General features: G+C 38.2%; 1 protein-coding gene across 5 annotated transcripts in view; it reads left to right on the top strand.

The window, feature by feature from the left end:
• Nucleotides 1–16,851, top strand: part of B3GLCT (beta 3-glucosyltransferase) — a 115,685-nt gene that overhangs the window by 93,927 nt on the left and 4,907 nt on the right. For 4 of the 5 annotated variants that reach the window (XR_013966577.1, XM_080799148.1, XM_080799150.1 and 1 more), the window contains 2 exons: nucleotides 271–390; nucleotides 7,187–7,331. Coding sequence is in view for 4 of the 5 variants with exons in the window: in XM_080799148.1 (XP_080655274.1) it covers nucleotides 271–390; nucleotides 7,187–7,331 (265 nt within the window). In the remaining variant the exon portion in view is untranslated. The remainder of the gene's footprint in view (nucleotides 1–270; nucleotides 391–7,186; nucleotides 7,332–16,851) is intronic. The other variant, XM_080799151.1, reaches the window with a different exon arrangement.

Genomic DNA, 16,851 nt, shown 5'->3' with positions numbered 1-16,851 from the left:
ATTAAAACTGGGGAGCCCCTTGTTTAGTTTCTCTCCTGTTGCCAGGCATATCCAGAGTCCATCGATTTTTTTTCTCTTTTTGAAAAAATGCATTTCTTCTGTAAATCACTTGAATTTCATCTCTAAATGATTTCATAGTGTTATTATAATTATACATATGTACATATAATTCTATAGTATGACCAGTGGGATGTAAGAATCATAAACTCTTTACCATGAACACACTTCGGAGTTAAGTCATTATTGCTTATGTTCCCTTTGGAATTTCAGCATCTCCAGGCTCCAGCACTTGCTTAGCTGTTACGACTCAAGCGAACCGGTGTTTCTGGGAGAGCGGTATGGTTATGGCCTGGGCACTGGCGGCTACAGCTACATCACGGGAGGAGGAGGGTAACTATGAGCATAGCTTTCTGTATGTACTGTCAGCATGAACTTCTCTTTCCACGACACAGGGCTCGGTCTGTGGGCCTGTCCTGATACCAGCATGCTCTGTATATGACAGCTGTTTCTGTCACAGGACAGTGAACATTAAATTTGTGAACTATGAAAAGAACCCATGCTAAAGAATATTTTACTCCGTGAAGAAATATAAATGGTTGTCAAGGTACTTGGTAGAGACCAAGGTACTTGGTCCCTATCGGAATGATTATTTCTAGGTAGCCAATTAGTTTTGATTGTTTTAATGAAAAAAGAAATTTGGATATAGATTTTATGGTCAGAAAAATAAGTCATTAGACTTTTAAATTACCTGGTGCTAATAAATCACATTTCAGAAAAGAGTTTGACCTTAAGCAATTAAGTGATATTTGTGTAGGATTGATAGGTTTTTAAATAACAGTGAAAAGTCAATATTTTTAAATGAGCATTTGCCTAATCTCTTGTGGGGAAAGATTTTGATTTGATTTATATGGGTAAATCAATTGAGCAATTAGTCTTTCTATTATTTCTGTAGTCTTTGCTATTGGGGTATGTAGGGAGGATCTTGGTATCAACTATAGTGATTTAAAGTCATTCAGCAGGTATTTGCTGAATGTCTACCATGTGCTGAGCAACATTCTTGGCACTGGTTTCTAAACCTCTGAAGGGTCAGGACTTTATATTCTTACTTTGCAATCCCTTAGATCAGAATGGTTCCTACTGCTGGACCTCCAGAATCACATTCCAGGGGTTCTGGTGTGGTCTAGCTGATTCAGTGGTTAACAGAACATGGCTATGACTCTGGAAAACAATATGGAGGTTCCTCAAAAAGTTGAAAATAGAGCTACCCTACGACCCAGCAATTGCACTACTGGGTATTTACGCTAAAGATACAAATGTAGTGATCCGAAGGGGCACATGCACCCGAATGTTTATAGCAACAATGTCCACAATAGCCAAACTATGGAGAGAGCCCAGCTGTCCATCAACAGATGAATGGATAAAGAAGAATGCAAGCTGCTGCAGCCACTCTGGAAAACAGTATGGAGGTTCCTCAAAAAGTTGAAAATAGAGCTACCCTATGACCCAGCAATCGCACTACTGGGTATTTACCCCAAAGATACAAAAGTATTGATCTAAAGGGGCACGTGCACCTGAATGTTTATAGCAGCAATGTTCACAATAGCCAAACTATGGAAAGAACCTAATGTCCATCAACAGATGAATGGATAAACAAGATGTGGTATATATATACAATGGAATACTATGCGGCCATCAAAAGAAATGAAATCTTGCCATTTGCAACAACGTGGATGGAACTAGAAGGTATCATGCTGAGCGAAATAAGTCAATCAGAGAAAGACAATTATTGTATGATTTCTCTGATATGAGGAATTTGAGAGGCAGGTCAGAGGGTCGTGGGGGAAGGGAGGGAAAAAATGAAACAAGAAGGGACCGGAGAGGGAGACAAACTGTAAGACAATCTTAATCTCAGGAAACAAACTGAGGTTGCTGGGGAGTGGGGGGAGAGGGATAGGGTGTCTGGGTTATGGACATTGGGGAGGATATGTGCTATGGTGAGTGCTATGAGTTGTGTAAGCCTGATGATTCACAGACCTGTTCTCCTGGGGCAAATAATACATTATATGTTAAAAAAAAAAAAAAAAAGACTTACCGGGCCTCTGATGACCTTGGCAGATGCTCTTTTACTTTTCTAGCCTCGTCACCTGCACCCTCATTTTATTTCAGTTCCTCGGAGCCATTTCTTCTTTCCTTTTCCCCAAGATTGGCATCTGCCGGTGTCTGTATAGCACTGTGTCCCCTCCCAAATTTTCTTTGTCACCCAGTTCATCCTTCTCATTTTTTGGGATACAATATAGCTATTATTTATTCCTGGAAGGTTTTAGCCTAGTCTGGCCTTTCAAATCTGGGTTTGATGCCTTTCAAATGTACTTTCCTAGCATATTATGCAAACCATTATCATTTAATTGCCTATTTATCTTTCTGTTTTCTACCTAAATTATGAATTATTTGAAGGCAACACCTGTGTCTCATTTCTCATTATATCCTCACTTCCTAGCATAGGGACCTCCCCCCCCCCTTTTTTTTTTAACCAGGTACAATGAGTAAATGAATAAACAAATGCATGAACACTGAGCATTGGTCTTTGTATAACTAATGACTGGTGTAATATTCTGTTTTTAATAGCACTTTTACAAAGATGCAGAAACATTTATCATGAGATTGTCTCATATCAACCTTTGAAGAAAGCTGCAGACATCATGTTAAATGATTTCTCAGTAGACTTTTCTGATGATCTAGCTTAAGAACCAGCATGATTTTTTTTTGTAAACAGCAAGCCAGGATCAATTAATGGCTTATAAAACCAATGAATGGATCATGACCATCATTTAAAAATAATGAACTATAAAATGGAATAGAATAGAAATATCATAGTGTATCACATGTAGTAGGGGTGTATATTGTTTCATGAAATTTTGTTTCAGTTTTATATACACACAACACACGCAAATGGTTGTAGTATGAAATGTGTTTCTTGTGTTCTCGCTGTGGTTTACAGTCAAGGTTTTGTAAAGCCTTGCCCTCAACCATCTCCCTTCTGCCCCACGAAGCAGAGCTGAATTGGGAGTGTAGATTCCACAGTGATTTATGTGTAGGTATTCCGTATTGTTTGGAAAATGAGACCTTTGCAGGATTTGAATGCAGGTGCCTGGCGTTCGCGTTATTGCTTACCCCTTGAATGTTCCAGTATCCGCAGACAGTTTATTCAATAACCGCTTTCCTTTTTGAAATACTTACCTATGTCTGAGTAGGAAGCTATGATCAGGATGTCCTCCTATTCTTTGGCAGCCTCCTCGAAGGGGCTGAGGACAGTGTTACCCGGAGACAGTCCTGACCTCTTCATCTGCAGGAAGATCGGGAGAGGCAGGCACGTTTCTGATGCCCATCACCTTCTGTATGTGCTCTTCCTCTGCACACGCGGACTTGGGCAAGCCCCTGCTTCCCATTTCAGTTTTTCTTCTGCTTAAAATGAGAGCGTGTATATTAAAAGAAATCACGTTATTGGTCTTATAGCCTCTCAACATCTTTTTAATATTTAAAAGTTGGCGGGCAGAGCAGACATACCGTGATATGTCTGGTACTTTTCCATTTTGGGGGACAACTTCATTTTGAAATAACCCATCAGCCTACTAATAAGCACGTCTTATTAAAGGCTCATGTGTACTTAGTTTGTGTGAATAATTAATGTAAGACTGTTCTGTGTGGGTAGGGAAAAAATAGAAAAAAAATTACTAATAAAGATTTTATGCTTACCTTTTATCTTCCTGTAAAGTTAACTTTTCAGAGAGTGGGCCAGGATAAAATAGTGGGCCTTCCTTTTCTTTCTCATTCTTAGATGCTGACGAAAGAAAAAAATAAAGTGTTTTATTTAAATCAAGCTTAAGATAAAGACGATGAGAGCTCTGATTGGAATACAAGTACAGTTGGCTCTTGAACAACATGGGTTTGAACTGGCAGTTTCACTTATATGCAGATTTTTTTTCATAAATACAGTATATTACTGTAAATGTATTTTCTCTTCCTTATAATTTTCTTCATAACATTTTCTTTTCTGTAGCTTACTTTATTGTAAGAATACAGTTTATAGTATATATAACATACAATGTATTAATCGACTATTTATCTTATCTAAGTAAGGCCAATAGTAGACTATCAGTAGGTAACTTTTAGGGGAGTCAAAAGTCGGATCAGATTTTAAACTTGCATGGGGCTGGCCCCTCAACACAGCATTGTTCAAGGTCAACTGCATTATACTTACTTGGGAAATTCCCCTTAACATGGCCTTGGATAGATATTTAAGGGTCTGTGTCTGGCAGGTGCATATCCCCTTACATAGGCTCTCTTCCTGGGATCAGGTAGATGAGTGGGGGTTTGACCCATAGGAAGGTGCTATCCCAGTCCTTTATGGGCCCTGGACTCAGAGAGAAAGAGAATTTCTGGTGAGTTTTCAAACATGGAGTTTTCTTTTTGGTAGAGTTCACAAGAACTGTGTTTCTTCCTCAGGTACGGTCCTGTTTTCTTCTGTCAACTTAAACAGCTGCTTTTCCCTCTTGTCTGGTCTTGTTTCACCGTGTCCTCTGACATGTTGGCCAGGGCAGGGAGAGGCCCTCCCTGTGTGTGTTGCATCACCAGCACGTGGTCACTGAACCGAGTTAAAGGACGTTAAACCCCCAGCTGAGTATGCGATCAACATTTCAAATTAGAGATTGTCTTCAAGTTCTTTGTCCTTTTTTCCTTCCCACTAGACTGATTCATAGAACTCCTTTCCCTCCCCCTGGAAGAGCATCTTGGTAAAGGCAGCTTTTTTTTTTTTTAATTTTTTTATTTTAATAAACATATAATGTATTTTTATCCCCAGGGGTACAGGTCTGTGAATCGTCTGGTTTACACATTTCACAGCACTCATCATAGCCCATACCCTCCCCAATGTCCATTTCCCCACCACCCTCTCCCGTCCCCCTTCCCCCCCGCAACCCTCAGTCTGTTTCTTGAGATTGAGTCTTTTATGGTTTGTCTCCCTCCCAATCCCATCTTTTCATTTTTTCTTTTCCTACCTCCCCCCAAACCCCCCCACCTTGCATCTCCACTTCCTCATATCAAAGAGATCATATGATAGTTATATTTCTCCGATTGACTTATTTCGCTAAGCATGATACCCTCTAGTTCCATCCACGTCGTCGCAAATGGCAAGATTTCATGTCTTTTGATGGCTGCATAGTATTCCATTGTGTATATATACCACTTCTTCTTTATCCATTCATCTGTTGATGGACATCTAGGCTCTTTCCACAGTTTGGCTATTGTGGACATTGCTGCTATAAACATTCGGGTGCACGTGCCCCTTCGGAGCACCACGTTTGTATCTTTAGGATATATACCCAGGAGTGCAATTGCTGGGTCGTAGGGTAGCTCTATTTTCAGTTTTTTGAGGAACCTCCACACTGTTTTCCAGAGTGGTTGCACCAGCTTGCATTCCCACCAACAGTGTAGGAGGGTTCCCCTCTCTCCGCATCCTCGCCAGCATCTGTCATTTCTTGACTTGTTAATTTTAGCCATTCTGACTGGTGTGAGGTGGTATCTCATTGTGGTTTTGATTTGTATTTCCCTGATGCCGAGTGATGTGGAGCATTTTTTCATGTGTCTGTTGGCCATCTGGATGTCTTCCTTGCAGAAATGTCTGTTCATGTCCTCTGCCCATTTCTTGACTGGATTATTTGTTCTTTGGGTATTGAGTTTGATAAGCTCTTTATAGATTTTGGATACGAGCCCTTTATCTGATATGTCGTTTGCAAATATCTTCTCCCATTCTGTCAGTTGTCTTTTGGTTTTGTTAACTGTTTCCTTTGCTGTGCAAAAGCTTTTGATCTTGATGTTGGTAAAGGCAGCTTTATTCTCACTTCTTTGACGCATCAAATTCTGCTGAGTACTTATTGTGCGCAATTCCCTGCATTTGGCTCTGGGAATATGTGGAGAAATTATAGACAGTTTTGCCTTCTAGGAAATTGTTACTTATTGGGAAAGAATTTGTGAACCATATTCGTCCCTTCAGCCCTGTCAGCTATTGGATGATTCATACTAGGAGAAGAGCCATTACTACCGTAGGGCCAGAACAGTCCTGTATTTTAGGACCAATCTGTGTTTCAAAAAGAGGAGGATGTATTGCAGGAACTTGGTGCCGAAGTGTTGGGAAGGGCCAGAGGAATAAAACGGTGCCAGGGGCTCTACCGAGAACTCAGTAATTATAGAAAGCTGCTGCAGCCCCGAAGGCTGGAAGAGCAAAGCAAAGGCTGTGTTCTGGAGCCTGTTCGTGTGGATTGCTCTGGCTGCTTCTGTTTTTGGGTCTCAACACTGCACCTGAGCCAGTCCTCGCACTGGCTCCCCACTGCCGCTGTGGTTCTGTTACCAACATTCTGCTGCGCCAGAGTTGTCCCCTATCGCCTGCCTCACCACGGAGACTGCTGGAGCCAGAAGTGGATGGCCTCCCCCAGTATTATGCCCCTCATTGTCAGAATGAAGCTGGGTCTTAGCTGGCAAGGGGGTCTGGAAAATATTATTTTACAGTTTCCAGCCTCCTGCAGATCCAAGGAGGGCACAGAATGGCAGGATTGGGCATGAGTCCCACCAGAAAGTACCCAGCATACCAGGTCAAGTAGCATCATAGCTCTATTTGAGGCAACTCAGTCTCTCTCTCTGTCTTTCTCTCGTTTCTCTTTCTCAAAATCACCTTAAGGGAGCTTTCATAGCCTGGAGTCACTTGGACAATGCCTGGTTGTTTCAGTTAGATTTGATCTCATTGTCAGTCATCACCTGTACTAATGGGCCCATCTACTTGCTGGGAATGTTGGTGGATTTTGTTACTGACCTCATTGACAGTGCTAAAACTGAAGAACTATTCTAATTTTCCATTGACAAATTAGGAAAAGAACATTGTAAAATATTCATTTGCAAAAACTATATAAGGAAATAAAATTGCCTGTTAGATATGTACAGGCATCTCAAAGCAAATTTTCCTTTCATCAAAAGCACAAAACATCTCCCCCAGAATAACTATTAAACATAAAACATTGCTGATGTCAACATCTTTATCAAGAATGTGACCTCTGAACTCTATTTCTTTATTGAGATTAAAGGTCTGGAGGAGCTGCTGCTCTAACCCTTTTCTCTGTCTTCTCTGGCTTTCCACTAGAATGGTCTTCAGCAGAGAAGCAATCAGGAGACTTCTCGCCAGTAGATGTCGCTGCTACAGCCATGATGCCCCTGACGATATGGTCCTAGGGATGTGCTTTAGTGGGTTGGGAATCCCTGTGACACACAGCCCTCTCTTCCATCAGGTGAGAACAATGTTTCTATACTTACCTCAGAGGGAGAGAGGGGGATTTTCTTCTCACTTAAAGATTCTGCTTCATTCCCTTCACATATTCTTCTGGAAACCATATTAAGAACTATGTGTACAGGCCCCAGAGGGGCATCCTTAACAGACCTCTTTGTCCAGAGGGTTGATGGTGTACCATATCCAGCAGGAAGACAGAAGGCAGAAACCTCTGGAAAACAAAATGGTGTTTGATCATTGTCCTTGAATATAGGACCAGGGAAAATCTGCTCTCCGCCCCCCTCCCTATTTTTGAGTTAAAAATAGATGCATTTTAAAATTATTAAATGCTATCTAGAAATATATAGGAATGACCTAATATTTCCTGCTGTGTATATGCCAAGTGTATGTAATTCTATACTGTCCTAGGTTTTTACACTGTCCACTGGTTACCTTTTTATTGGGCTTACTCCTCTTTGGTTGCTATTAAGTGGCTAAACACTATTAAGCTTCAGTTTAGTATCTCAATAAGCATATAATCTGGGGGTTGTTGTTGTCTCAGATGATGTTTACCAGGGATGGTTGGTGCTCCAAACCATCATACTGTGGTTTGGAGAAGGGAATCCTCTGCATTCTTTTTGGTAGCTTTTAAGAATTAGGTCAGTGAATGTTCTGATGTTGTAAGAATAAATATGTTGTCAAATTTAGTAACCAGTAGCAAATGCTATCATGGCAATATAGAAAATTGAACATGACAGAAATAGCGCTGTAGGAAATAACTTGAACAAGGCAAAGAAAGTGTTTGCATTATCAAGAAAGGCAGAATCCATTTCTGCATATTGAGGACCATAAAGAAGAATAAAAACAGATTTTCTTAATAAGAAATGTATGAAAAACCTCTTTCTTGGTACCAGTCAGGAGTACTTAACCATCTTTTAAAACCTTGGGAGGTCTCACCCATCTTAAGCCTATGTGTTGTGTTACAGGATGACTTAGAGGAGCAAGTTATTTTCTCTTGCTCTCTTTCTTGCTCTATCTCATGGAGTTTCACTTCTAGGAAAGGAAGGGTAATTAAAACTGTTGGTGTATAAGGGGAATGATTTATTATTGTTAATAATGCAGCATTAGATTTTTATAGCAGCCTTTTTCACTAAGGCAAGAATATGCTAGTAAAGAAAATGATAAAGAGAAAAGAAAGAAGGAAAATATACTTTAAGCAAAAATCCTTTGAAGAGAATTTAAAAATGAAAAAAAAATACTGTTATTTCCCAGACTTTAAAGCTCTTGATTTCCCTAATTCACATAATAAATTTTAAATCTTTCCAAAATTATAAAATATGCTTAAAGCGTATCCTCCCTTGTAGATACCACTATATATCTACTAATTCTTAAGCCTCTTTTAGAGAGTTTGTGATGATTTACAAATTATTTCCCATTTATAATACTTGAACAGTGCTCCAAACAGTGTATTTGTTCATACTGAGAAACACATAGAAGGTAAAGAGATACAAATCCAAGATCCCTGAAGAGTTAGAGAAAGAGTAGGCTTTTGGAAACAGTCTCAGATACAAAATTCCCTGTGCCATTTTTCTTCTTTTTAGTCAGGGGAGGTAATTGTGAAATCATAGGCTTAGAAGGGGGCTTCAAGGAATGTCTAGTATATATTTTTATTAAAAACAAAGGATCTGGACCATATGGTTTCCTGTTCTTTCAAAATTATATGCTACCAGTGGGTATGGCAGCATGCAATGGGCAGTGAATCCTCTGCATAAAATTGTTAAAATACTCATTTCAGGACTCTGGAAATAAACCAAAAACACTGAGAAGTATTTATTCCTGAAAAACTGCTCCTCGTTTCAGTAAGACCAGCAGAGTATGAGGTCTTCTGAGGCCTTTCTGCCTGAAGCCTCCCCCAACCCGCCCCACCCAAGCTCCACCTCTCCAACCACCCCAGCTTGGTTGGAAAGAGCAACAACAGTTTAATCTGTATGGGCCTGGCTGGGGAAAATGGCAGCTTTGCTGTCAGAGGCGGGGGGCACTTGGTTTGAGTACAGAGAGATAAAAATCCTAAAATAGTCAAACTTGGTAAGAAACAAGTAAGAAAAACCTGCACATTTGGGGCCTGAGGTGGCAGTCTCAGATATGGTAAAGGGTATCTTAGCCAGAAATTTAATACTTTGTACCCTGAAAATAAGAGGGAAATAACAGGTCTAGAAAAGCTCTCCACAATTCTCTGGCCTACTGGGAAACCATGCACATGGGACACTGGATGAGCCTAGAAGAAAGTAAAATCCAAGGCATATTTGAGAACCCACTGAGTCTTTGAATGTGCTTTCCAACCTATACATAGGTAGAAGCCTTACGGGCTTGAGGTTTGAGCATAACCTCTGCCCATATGATAAGTTAACCACTAAGCTATTCAAGCACAGGGATGACCCCTAGCAATCCAAGCTATAAGATAAAAGTTAGAACTAAAAATTAAGTGGAGATATCAATAGCCATACACTGCAGTGAGAAAGATTCCACAATGTAAATCCAGGCAAATTACTTCTTAAAAAGTAGTAAAATTGGGGTGCCTGGGTGGCGCAGTCGTTAGGCCTCTGCCTTCGGCTCGGGTCGTGATTCCAGGGTCCTGGGATCGAGCCCTGCATCGGGCTCCCTGCTCAGCAGAGAGCCTGCTTCCCTCTCTCCCCCTCTCCCTGCCGCTCTGCTTACTTGTGCTCTATCTCTAGCTCTCTGTCAAATAAATAAATAAAATAGTTTAAAAAGTAGTAAAATTAAACAGATTGTTGTTACAATACATCTTCAAAATAATCAACTTTCAACAAATTATCATGACACAAGGCAAAGAGATGTACTGAGGGAAAAATGTAGGAACAGAAACCGACTCTCAGTGGGACCACATATTGGAGTTGATAAACAAAGACTTCAAGAAGCTAATAAAATCACAGCCACAGAATTAAAGGATACCATGTTCACAGAATCAGAAGAAAATATGATTACAATGACTCAACAAATAGCAAATATTAATAAAAAATAGAAACTACAATAAAAAACAAATGAAAATTCTATAGTTGTAAAACCAAATAATTGAAATGAGCAGTTATCTGGGTGGGCTTAATAGTAGATTTGAAATGGCAGAAGAAACAGTGAATTTGAAGGGAAATCAATAGAAATTACCCAGTCCAAAGAAGAGAGAGAAAAATGACTAAAGAATAATGAACAGAACTTTAAAATACTTTAAGCCATAAAGTATACCAATATACATTTAATAATGGGAGTCCTAAAAAGTGAGTAGAGAGAGAATTGGATAGGAAATTTTTTTCAAAGAAATAGGGTTGAAACCTCCCAAATGTGATGAAAAACATTAATGTATAGCTCTAAAAGGTTCGACAGCTCAAGTAGGGTAATCATGAAAAGAATCACACAGAGACATGTTATAGTCAAACTGCTGAAAGACAATGAAAAAGTGAAAGTCTTAAAAGCAACCTAATGAAAAGAGAAACAAAAAATATATTTACTAGCTGATTTCTCATTAAAAACAATAGAAGCCTGAAGGCAGAAGCAAAAAACAAAACAAAACAAAAAAACCAATCAACTAATGATTCTATATCTAATAAAGCTATCCTTCCAAAACAAAAGTGGAATAAAGATATCCATAGGTAAACAAAAAGTGAGATAGATTTTTGCTAGTAGACCTCCCCTACAGGAAAACTAAAGGAAAACCTTTGGGCTGAGTGAAAATGGCACATGGTAATTAGAATATGTAGGAAAGAATGGAAGAATCCTGGATAGGGTTAATATGGAGGAAAATATAAAAGACTGTGTATGTGTTTTGTATACATATATGTATATATGTGCATATATATAATTAAGAAAAGCCTGTATATAAACATACATATTTTCTCTCAATTTCTTTAACAAATATAAGATTTTTTAAAAAGAGTTTTTAAATTTATTTGACAGAGCGAGACAGTGAGAGAGGGAACACAAGCAGGGGGAGTGGGAGAAGGAAAAAAAGGCTTCCCCCCAAGCAGGGAGCCTGATGCATGGCTTGATCCCAGGACCATGGGATCATGACATGAGCCAAAGGCTGATGCTTAATGACTGACCCACCCAGGTGCCCCTAAATATAAGATTGTTTAAAGCAATATTTATAATCCTATTATTGGATTTATAACATAGATAAATGCAATAAATATGATGATAATAGTGCAAAGACAAGGAGAAGGAAATGAAGCTATATTGTAGCAATTGATTTTATTGGAATTAAGTCAGTATTAACCTAAGTTAAAGATTTATACTGCTATCCTTGGAAAAATCTCTAAGAAAATGATTTAAAATATGTAGTTTAAAATATCAATAGAGGGATTAAATATACACAAAAAGATTGTTTAACCAAAGAAGTCAATAAAGGAGAAACAGAGGGACAAAAACCATACATGCAGAAAATAAATGGCAAAATGATAAAAATACAGGTATATCAATTATTACATTAAATATGAATGGACTAAACCCCTTAGTCAAAAGGCAGATATTACCGGCACCAGGGTGGCTCAGTTGGTTAAGCAACTGCCTTCAGCTCAGGTCATGATCCCAGAGTACCAGGATTGAGTCCCGTGTCAGGCTCCCAGCTCCATGGGGAGTCTGCTTCTCCCTCTGACCTTCTCCTCTCTCATGCTCTCTTTCACTGTCTCTCTCTCAAATAAATAAATAAAATATTTTTTAAAAAAGGCAGATATTGTCAGATTGCATAAAAATCAAGATTTGACTACGTTGTCTATAAGAGTCAAGTACACTTTAGATTCATAGACACAAATAGGTTGAATGTAGAAGGACAGGAAAAGATGTACGCTGCAAACAGTTAATCATAGAGAGTTTGAGTGGCTATGTTAAACACAATACACTTTAAGGAGAGGAATATTACTGGAGAGAAAGAGGGACATTTCATAACCAAAAGTCAATATATTAAGATACAATAATTATAAATGTATATGTACACCTAACAGATCATCAAAATACATGAAACATAAATGGACAGAATTGGAATGAGAAATGGACAAATACTAACTACTTAACTGACATGGAATGTTTCATCTGACAACAGCAAAATGCACATTCTTTTCAAGTGTGCATGCAATGTTCTAAAGGATAGATCACATGCTGGGTCAGAAAAACAAGTCTAAATAAATTTTAAAGGTTTGAAAACTTACAAAGTATGTCCTCCCAGTAATGGAATGAAATTAGATATCAATGGAAGAAAAATGAGAGAATTTCCAAATATTTGGAAATTATTTGGAAATTATGTTAATTTGGAAATTAACACATTTTAAAATATCCCTGGATCAAAGAGGAAAACATAAGGAAGATTAGAATATATCTTGAGTAAAAATGAAAACAAAATATAAGAAAATTTTTAAGCATAGATATGTAGGGATTGGAGGGATATGTGTAGTTTTAAACATACTAGAAATGGGTAAGGATAGTAAATCTCTAAACATCTGCATTGAAAGCAAAAGAATATTATCATTCAAATCTGAACCTTTAAGTGGAATAAAAGAAATATTAAAGTTTAGAGCACAAGTCAATATAGAAAACAGAAAAACAGCATAGAAAATCAAGTTAAGCCAAAAATGAGTTATTTTGGAAAGAGCAGCTAATTTGGTAAATTTAGCTAGACTGCCCAAGAGAAAAAGAAGGAAGACACAGATTACCAAAGTTAGGAATGAAAGAGGGGATATCATTGCAAATCCTACCAAAATTGTGCTAACCAGTTAGACAATTTAAAAGAAATGGGAGAAATTTCTTAAATTCCTTAAATCACACTCATTAGCAAAACTGTCTTAAGAAGAAATAGAAAAAGTATTTGAACCTACATACTGATGGAATGGAATTAAAGGAGTGAGAATACTTCCCAATTCATTTTATGAGGCCAATATTAGCTTAATATGCCAAAGATGCATATTGTTGGAGTGTCTGGGTAGTGCAGTCAGTTAAGCATCTGACTCTTAGTTTAGGCTCAGGTCACGATCTTGGACTCCTAAGATGGAGCCCCACATCAGGCTCCACACTCAGCAGGGCGTCTGCTTGGATTCTCTCTCTCTCCCCTTACCCCTCCCACACCCCCCCCCAACATGCTCGCTCTCTCTCTCATAAATAAATTTTAAAAAAATAATAAAAAAGATGTATATTGTTATCCCTAGAACAAGAATTTAGAAAATCACTCCAAAAATATTGCTAAAAAAGTAACAGGAATTAAAATTGTATATGACAAAAGTAAACTATAAGCCAATATTACTCTTGAACACAGATGGAAAAATCCTTAACAAAATACTAGCAAACTGAATTTAGCAATATATAAAAGGGGTTATATGCCATGATGAGCTGGCATTTATCACAGGAATGCAAACTTGATTTAATATCCAAAATCAATTATTGTTATATACCATATGAGTAGAATAATGAATAAAAGCCACATGACTCTCACAATAGACACAGAAAAAATGTTTGACAAACTCTAACATCACTTCATGATTTAAAAAAAAAAGAAAACAAATCATAAAAGAAGAAATACCTCTCAACAAAATAGAAGTTCCTCAATCTGATAAAATGAATATACAAAATAACAAAATTGGGAACAAGGTAGAGATGTCTGTCTTACCACTTTTATTCAGCATTATACTCAGTGGTTCTAACCAGTGCAATAAGATGAAAATATATATATATTTACACACACGCACACACACACATATATATATACACATGTACATTTATGTATACATATATATATAGTAAGGATACAAGTTGGAAGAGAGGAAGTAAAACTGTCTTTATCCACAGACCACATTATCTTGTATGTAGAAAATCCTACGGATCTACCAAAGGAAAAAAAAAACCTACCAGAACTAATAGATGAGTTTAACAAGGTTATAGGCTACAAGATCAATATACAAAAGCAATTGTGTTGTTTTGACCAAAAAAAAACCTGAAGATGAAGAAAACAGTGTCATTCAAAATAGCAGGCAAATGAATAAAATACATCAGGAATAAATTAAAATGGAGTTACAGTGTACACTGTATAATAAAATTCTGCTGAGGGAAATTAAGATCTAATTAAATGAAGAGATCTATACCATATTTATGGATTGGAAGACTCAATATTGCTGTTGCAATTTTCTCCATTGATTTTTTTAATACCATTTAAAATACTGGGATACCTGGGTGTGCGCAGTTGGTTAAGCGTCTGCTTTCAGCTCAAGTCATGATCCCAGGATCCTGGGATCGAGTCCCACACTGGGCTCCCTGCTTGGCAGAAGCCTACTTCTCCCTCTGCCCGCTGTTCCCACTGCTTGTGCTCTCTTTCTCTCTCACTCAAATAAATAAATAAAATCTTTTTTTAAAAAAAAATTTATTATTTCATCTTATTCACTTAAAACTAACTTATTCTGAATGCCTAAAGGAAGTGTTCTGGATCAGAGATAGATTTTTACATTAAGTACCTCACAATAAATAATAAGCAAATCTTGCCCCCACTTCCACTCCCACTGCCCCTTTAACCTAGTTTTTACCTTCAGGCCAGTAGGATGAGGGCCAATTCAGTTGGCCTATGCAAGTGCTGAGATACCCCAACAGCAAGGGTCAAAGAAAAACTGTTTCCTCTGTTTCTAAAGGGAAATGCTTTCTTACTTCAGCATTTTGGTATGCAAATAAACACCTTATTCTTCCTTGAAATGTAAATGTGTCCCAGGGTGGAAAGTGTTCAGGTTTTTCTGGTACCTTGGGGCTTACCCTCTGGACCTAGTTCAGGGATATAACCCTTGGCCTCTCCAAGAGATAAGGGAAGTTTTACTCTCCTTTGGGATCTGAGCAGTTAACTAGACAAATGGAATGTGAAGTGTTTCTTGTGGGCTATAGGGCTTTTTTACAGGAAATTTTATTTCCCCACATTCCCCAAATTCATCAATAGATTCTTTGGAATCCGTATCCAAAGTCATAGCAGGCTTCTCTGTCAAAATCAACAAGCTGATTCTAAAATTTATATGGAAATACACAGTAATTCTTAAAAAGGAGGTCAAAATTGGAGGATTTACCTTTCTATGATCTCAAACCTTACTCTAAAGCTATGATAATCAAGACAAGATGCAAGTAGTAGAAGGATAAACACACACACACACACACACACACACACATCAGTGCAAATGCAACAGGATAGAGAGTCTAGAAATAAACCCTGTCATTTGTGGTAAACTCTTTTTTTTTTTTTTTAAAGATTTTATTTATTTGACAGAGAGATCACAAGTAGGCAGAGAGGCAGGCAGAGAGAGAGGGGGAAAGCAGGCTTCCCGCTGAACGGAGAGCCCGATGCGGGTCTCGATCCCAGGACCCTGAGATCATGACCTGAGCCGAAGGTAGAGAGGCTTAACCCACTGAGCCACCCAGGTGCCCCTGTGGTAAACTTTTTTGACAAAGATGCCAAAGCAATCCAGGGGAGAAGTGGCACAGGTCAGCTGGTGCTAGAGCAATTACGTATTTCCACATATAAAAAGTGAACTTGGAACTTAACCTCACCTCACACACAAATATTAACTCAAAATGACTCATCGTACAAAATATAGGAGATAAAATTATAAACCGCCAAAAAAAACCATAGGGATAATTCTTCTTGACCCTAGTTAAGGCAAAGTTTTATGGCACCAAAAGCAAGATCCGTAGAAAGAAAAATTTATAAATTGAAATCATGAAACTTAAAACTTTGCTCTTCAAAAGATATCCTTAAGAGAATGAAAAAAAACAAACCATAAACTGGGAGAAATATTTGTAAATCATGTTTGTGGTAAAGGACTTGAATTCAGAATATATAACAATCTTTTACAACTCAGTAAGAAAATCAGCTGCTGAGTTTAAGCTGGGTAAAAGATTGAACAGACATTTCTCTAAAGAAGATGCATAAACAGCTACTAAGCACATGGAAAGATGCTCAACATGATTAGTCATTAGGGAGATGCAAACTAAATTCACATGCATAGAATGCCTATAAGCAAACAGACCATTCCCAATGCTGCTGAGGATATAGAAACCTGGGCCTCTAGTGGGAATATAAAATATAGTTACTTTGGAAATGTTTTGGCAGTTTTAAAAAAATTAAACATATATGTGGCAGGCAATTTATGACATAGATCTCATTGGTCCCCTCCTGTTGATAATTCATACCCTGCGTTTTCCCCTCTTTGGAGTATGAGCCAATAGCATGTGGCAAAGGTGATGGGATGTCTCTTCTGTCATTATGCTGCAAGGGATTGTGACTTCCAACTTCCTTGTAGATGCTCCCTACTTCCTTCCTGGCTTGCAGGTTTTGCTGAAGCAAGCTGCAAGGGGGCAGGGTGTAAAAGTGAAGCCCTCAGCTCAGTAGCCCACTAGGAACTGAGTGTTACCAGTACCTACTGACTGGGCTTGGAAGTGCATCTTTTCCTATTTGAGCCTTCAGATGAGATTATAGAGCCTGGGCTGACATCCTGATTACGATCTGGTGAGATACTGTGAAG

Source organism: Martes martes (genome assembly GCF_963455335.1).
Source record: "Martes martes genome assembly, chromosome: 3".
In the NCBI taxonomy this organism is placed as follows: Eukaryota; Metazoa; Chordata; class Mammalia; order Carnivora; family Mustelidae; genus Martes; species Martes martes.
The sequence above is the reverse complement of the archived record's forward strand: the minus strand, read 5'-3'. Positions and strand labels throughout refer to the sequence as shown.